Below are 6,000 nucleotides of genomic sequence, written 5' to 3'. Positions count from 1 at the left end.
AAAAAAAAAAGAAGAATTATCTATGTGAGATCAAATTGATAACAGCAACTCAGAAGGTTTGATGGGAAGCCTAAGGGGCAGTGAGTTGAAGATAATGGTGATGGAATAATTTGGAAAAGGGTAGTGAGAATAGCAGCACAACTGGAAGAATGCAGTCGATGTCACTGAATTGTACATGCAGAAACTTTTGAAGCGGTGTATCTTTGATTATGTATATGTTCACCAAAATAAAGGCCCTCCAAGGTCAAGAAGGAAGAGTGTTGACATGTTGTGGGATTGTTAACCAATGTCATAAAACAATATCTACTGACTGTTTAATGAGAAACTCTTTGTTCTGTAAACCTTCATCTAAAGTACAGTAAAAAAAAAAAAAAAATTACATATTCAGTTCCCTTACAACTTTGTCAACCAACAAAAAAGTAGAAAGATCGTAAGTATATCATAAAGTACAATTGGATGACATTTTTAAGTATTTTTAAGTGTTACAAAAAGAATACTGAGAAGATAGATAACAAGTAGTAGCAGATAGTTCAGTGAGAAAATTCGTTTCTTACACTGCGAGTATAGTATCCGTGGTACTGAAGATGAGAGATACTTAGATAAACTGGAAGTCTTACTTACCTGGGTTGAATTATATATATGCTTTCTAACTTTGAGCTTGTTAAAAATCTTTTAAAATGAGTTGCTTGCTCTCAGTTCTTACATATCCAGACATTAAATTCCTTGACTGTGTCTTTTGTTTTTCAAGTTAATCCATGTAGGGGCATCTTCTGTTTTCTCCCCATGTGCTGTCCCTTCCCATGGAAATAGGTCACCAAAAAGAAGGCGGTCTAGATCGGGTTCTAGATCTCGAAGATCCCGTCATCGACGTTCTCGGTCTCGATCCAGGGACAGACGCAGGCACTCTCCTAGGTCTCGGTCCCAAGAAAGACGGGATCGAGAAAAAGAGAGGGAGCGTCGACAGAAAGGCCTTCCTCAGATCAAACCAGAAACTGCGAGTGGTACGTCGCCTCCAGATGCAGACTTCCTGCTTTGTTTTGTTCGTGTCAGGGATTTAAATGTTTCATAATTAAGTAACAAAGCCGTAAATGAAATGTTGTGGCTGCTTTGATTTTTATTCTGAGTACTGCTTTATCGTGCCTTCTGTGTGTATGTGTTGGTGTATATACCCCTGGTCGTCGCTTTTGTACATTAGACCAGTTCTAAGAAGCAGCAGTAAGGAGTGAACAAAGTACGAGTTACCAGTGATCAAGTCTTGAATCTAATGTACGAAATGGAAAAAAATGGTTTGCCATGGAGATTTAAAATTTACAGATTAGCTTGCATTCTCTCCTAAATCTCATCAATAAGTTAGAATATTTTAATAAGGTGTACTACATATAGTCTTGATAGAAGTCAGTAATTATTAGTAAGATGTTAATTCATCGGATGACTAGGGCATATGTAAAACCTCTTGAGTCTGTAAGACTCATTACTTAGGACACAGCGTAAAAGAAAAACCCGTGAACGCTGAAGAGTTGGAGGAGGACAGTTACGTACAGTGAACAAAAGCACTGAATTGATTGGTAGTCACGGTACTTGGACTCAGCTACCTCTGCTGTTCACTGGCAGGTGATCTTGGGCAAGTTGACTGCTTCTCTGGCCTCAGTTTTCTAAAAATGAAATCTTTAAATCTGTCCACAAAAAGGCCAGTTTTTTCCAACTGTTAGGTGTACCTTTCGCTATCCTGGTTCAGTTTTGGAAGTACAGCCACAATTTTTCTAGAACTTTTTAAGTTAAAAGTTTTAAGGCGTATGGGACTTGTTGTTTAAATGTGTGGTATCATAATGTAACTCAGGCCTATTTTGCATGATAGTTTTTTTTTTCAAATAAGGTGCAGTGCTGCTCATTTGCAAATGTGAATATTTTTTCTGATTATAATTTTAAGTTTGTAGTACTACACTCTGGGTTGGCCAGCTGGACAAAAGGACAACACAGCAGGATGTCGCCAGTCTCCTGGAGGAGTTTGGTCCCATTGAGTCCATTAATGTGAGTGTGACGGCCGACACATGGGATTAATGTCATTTTAAGAAGTTAAGGACTTGAGACCTAAGTTATAGTTAGCCCAGGTTTATAGAAGATGTGGCTAGAGTTTAGGTATTTGCGTTTAACCACATTTGTTAGATAACCAAGTTTAATTTAAAACCTTTTTCTAGTATAAAGTCTTTACGTAACAAAGCTTAGGGAACCGTGTAGGTTCATTAATAGTTGTCAGTTGAGGGATACCATGTAGGTTCATTGGAGCCCTGGTGGCAAAGTGGTTAAGAGCTCAGCTGCTAACCAAAAGGTCAGCAGTTCGAATCCACCAGTCACTCCTTGGAAATTCTGTAGGGCAGTTCTACTCTGTCCTATAAGGTTGCTATGAGTCGGAATCAGCTCAGCGGCAGTGGGTTTATGTAGGTTCATTAATAATTGCTAGTTGAAGGGGACCGTGTAGGTTCATTAATAATTGCCAATTGAGACCAAACTTAAAATGCCAGTTTACTTTCTTATAATAAATGAAATTAATCTCAGTTTATAGAAAGCTGGCCAGGAGTGTCAGAAACAGGTTGTTGGCAGTGGTTGCTTTGGTATTTTATCTTACTGCTTTTTGCTTCTGTTGTTATCGTTGTCATATTTTGTAATTTTAAAATGTTTTTGGAGCAGATGATTCCTCCCAGGGGTTGTGCCTATATTGTTATGGTTCATAGGCAAGATGCTTATCGTGCCCTGCAGAAACTGAGCCGAGGAAACTATAAAGTGAACCAGAAATCCATAAAGGTACAGTTTTATACCTTACAATTCAATTTTTAAAGATTTAATAGATATGTGGTTTTTTTTAAACTTTAATTTTCGGCTTAGAAGTGAATGACTTTCGACCCTGAGAGATTTCATACACTGTGGTTTTTTAAAAGTGCTTCTCTCTTGGAGCTACAATATTGTATTAACATAAAAATGTCAATGTTAGCTGCACGGTAGTGTTTTTTTCTTTTTTGTTTTTTAAGTGTAGGTGGCTTGACCGAAAGTACATTAATTAGTACTTTAAACATAATGTCATTTAATAAAAATATTTTGTCATTCAAAACATGTTTAAATTTCCACACGTTATTCTTAAAGTTTGCTGTCTCACCTTAGAATTAACTGTGAGCGAAACTCACCAAAGACAGAGTAAAGGATCTAAGTACATAGGTAGTAGTCTCCTAGAAACACTTGAACTTTTTTTAAATGAAGTTAGTGTTTCCTCAGTGTTATAAACCCTGGTTCTATCCTTGGCGCACCCTCCCAGAGGGCCTTAGTCTCTTGTTGAGTAATTTGTGGCACGCACAGGCTTTCAAAAGTGGCCCTGGGTGGTTTAGGGGGCCGGTGTGGTGTGATTAGAATGGTGGAGAGTAGTTAACTCTCAAGACTTACGACTTTTTTTTCTCTCTCTCTCTCTTTATAACTAATGGTGAACTAGATTGCCTGGGCCTTAAACAAAGGAATAAAGGCAGATTATAAGCAGTATTGGGATGTAGAGCTTGGTGTTACATATATTCCATGGGACAAAGTCAAGCCTGAGGAACTGGAGAGTTTTTGTGAAGGAGGAATGTTGGACAGTGATACACTTAACCCAGGTAAAATAGTATTGTGTTTCTCTTAACCTTCATCTGTGTGCTTGGTAATGCATGTGATAAATCAGATGTCCTGTTTATTCTCTTCGTTAGCAAGTGAGTTTTGAGATTTTTCATGTGTCCACTCTGTCCCAGTCTCTCTATTACAGACTGAGGGTACAGTAGTGAATGAGACAGACTTGGTCTTTACTCTTGTGTCGTTTGTATCTGCTGGGAGAGATGCCAGCACAGAGGAAGCAATTGCTGCTTAACTTGACTGCAGGAAGAATTTCCACTTGAAAACTTGGCAGATCAGATGAGTCTTAAACTGAGTGTCGTTGGTATTGTGTTCTATTCCAGTGCTTCATAATAAGTTCTTTGGACACATTTACATGTCCAGAGAAGCAGTAGACAAGTAAGAGAAGACTTTGAGGAGGTGCAGTCATTCGTGGGCTTGAGTATTTAAGATGCTGGCTTGGCATGGGACTGGAGTGGGAGGAAGGGCAGAATGTACAGGCGTGGCTTGGAGACAGACAGCAAGGATGAGGAGGAGCTCAGCATGACACGGCAAAATAGAGTGACCTTTCAGGGCAGCTTCAGGCAGGCATGGTGGTTGGAGGAAACAGTACTGTGTTGTTCCCACGCCTCCTCCCCTCCATGTGAGGCCTTCACGTATGGATGGAGCTAGGTTTCTGTTCAGACAGACAGGTGTCCAAGACCTTTTATGTGCCAGGCGTTCTGAAAGGCTCTGGTCCAGGCGACAGAGCAGGCCAGTGGAATCTCCACCCTACCTTTCCCCAGTTCCCTTGGAGCTCATGGTCCACTGGAGGGCTTATTGAGAGCCAGAGAGCAGAGAATTTCGGATGGAATAGGGCTCCAGAGGGCAGAGTGGAAAGGGTGGCTTGTTTTTCACTTGAACTGGAAGGAAGGCAGAAATAGCTTGAAGGCTACCTGAGTAGTTCTTTAATATTAGGGAACATTTATTCAGGAGATAGTGGGTGTTTCAGTATCTTTATTGCTGCTTTTGTAATACTTCAAACAACCTACTGTTGTCATTGAGAGCCAGAACTGTCTGGGTCAAGTCCCAGCCCTGCCACTTACTAGGTGTGTGACCTAGACAAGTGGTTGATGGCTTTCCTCCTTTGTAAAATTGGAGTAGTAACAGCATTTATAGAAAGTATGTAAAGATGGTTAGGAGAATTAAATGAATCAGTATATACAGGCAGCCCCCGGATTACAAACAAGTTCTTTTCCTAAGTCTGTCTGCAAGTCGAACTTGTGCATAAGTCTGAACAGTTAGGTTCGGTTCATATCTAAGGTCAGTTAGTCCCGTGTTTGTCTTAATATGTAGTACATAGTGTAATTTTCTGTGCATAAAAAACATTAAAGAAACACTTTCAGATAAACTAAAAACAACTTTAACATAGTAATACAGTAATAATAATGTTTTGATGTGCGTCACTTAACCAGCTGGGTGCTGCAGGTCCCTGCTGGCCGGAGGGAGTCCTGGACTCTTGCCCTCCCCTCCAGCAGTGGCTGTGGAGCTGAGCGTGGGGCCAGGGAGCAGGCTGGCAGTGGCCACCCCGGGGAGGGAGGGGAGGGAGGGGAGGCTGGGCGAAGAGGAGGAGGAAGGGGTGAAGGCAGGGAGGATGGTCACAGAGAGGAAGAAAGCTCCCCCTGCCCGGAGAGGGCAGCCTGAAAAGAGCTGGATCAGAGCGGGAGGAGGAGGAAGTGGCCACTGAGTGTCTGGAGCTGTGATTAGCCAAGCGGCAACACGTCATTTCCTCCCGGAGGAGGAGCCGAAGGGGAGGGAAGGACATCCGTAAGCCGGGGACTGCCTCTATGAAGGATTAGGACAGTGCCTGGCACATGGAAAGTATTCTCCTACATGATTGCTTTGTTACTCATTAATTTAAGTAATTGATCAAATTAATGTAGGAATTAATCTTTAACAGTCAGATTGCTGAGTTTTGTTTATAATTAACATTTTAAAAAATCATGTCTAGATTTAGAACTATAAAATGAAAAGTGGTAAACTTTTATTGTTAAATTTCTTTTAACTCTCAGATTGGAAAGGAATTCCCAAGAAGCCTGAAAATGAAGTTGCTCAAAATGGAGGTGCAGAAACCTCACACACAGAACCAGTATCACCCATACCTAAAGCCTTGCCTGTTCCTGTCCCACCTATTCCTGTGCCTGCACCTATAGCAGTACCACCTCCGCAGGTGAGACAATGTGGGCAGTTATTTAAATTTGTCAGTGTCTGAAAGATCCCTTGCTAAATCTTATTATGAAGATTCATTATAAATGTAGATTAATAGTCAAAGATCTGAGTGCATAAATGTGCATGTTCTTACCTGTAACGTCCCAGACGTGAGGAGAGAATCTGTTG

General features: G+C 40.9%; 1 protein-coding gene across 1 annotated transcript in view; it reads left to right on the top strand.

Annotated features, from left to right (window-relative positions):
* The window catches only part of SCAF4 (SR-related CTD associated factor 4), a 64,470-nt gene that overhangs the window by 41,787 nt on the left and 16,683 nt on the right, over positions 1-6,000 (top strand). Inside the window, exons 13-17 of the mRNA XM_004386967.3 lie at positions 811-1,001; positions 1,928-2,028; positions 2,686-2,799; positions 3,476-3,632; positions 5,676-5,833. Coding sequence (XP_004387024.2) covers positions 811-1,001; positions 1,928-2,028; positions 2,686-2,799; positions 3,476-3,632; positions 5,676-5,833 — 721 coding nt within the window. The remainder of the gene's footprint in view (positions 1-810; positions 1,002-1,927; positions 2,029-2,685; positions 2,800-3,475; positions 3,633-5,675; positions 5,834-6,000) is intronic.

Source organism: Trichechus manatus, unplaced genomic scaffold (genome assembly GCF_000243295.1).
Source record: "Trichechus manatus latirostris isolate Lorelei unplaced genomic scaffold, TriManLat1.0 scaffold00177, whole genome shotgun sequence".
NCBI lineage: Eukaryota > Metazoa > Chordata > Mammalia > Sirenia > Trichechidae > Trichechus > Trichechus manatus.
The sequence above is the reverse complement of the archived record's forward strand: the minus strand, read 5'-3'. Positions and strand labels throughout refer to the sequence as shown.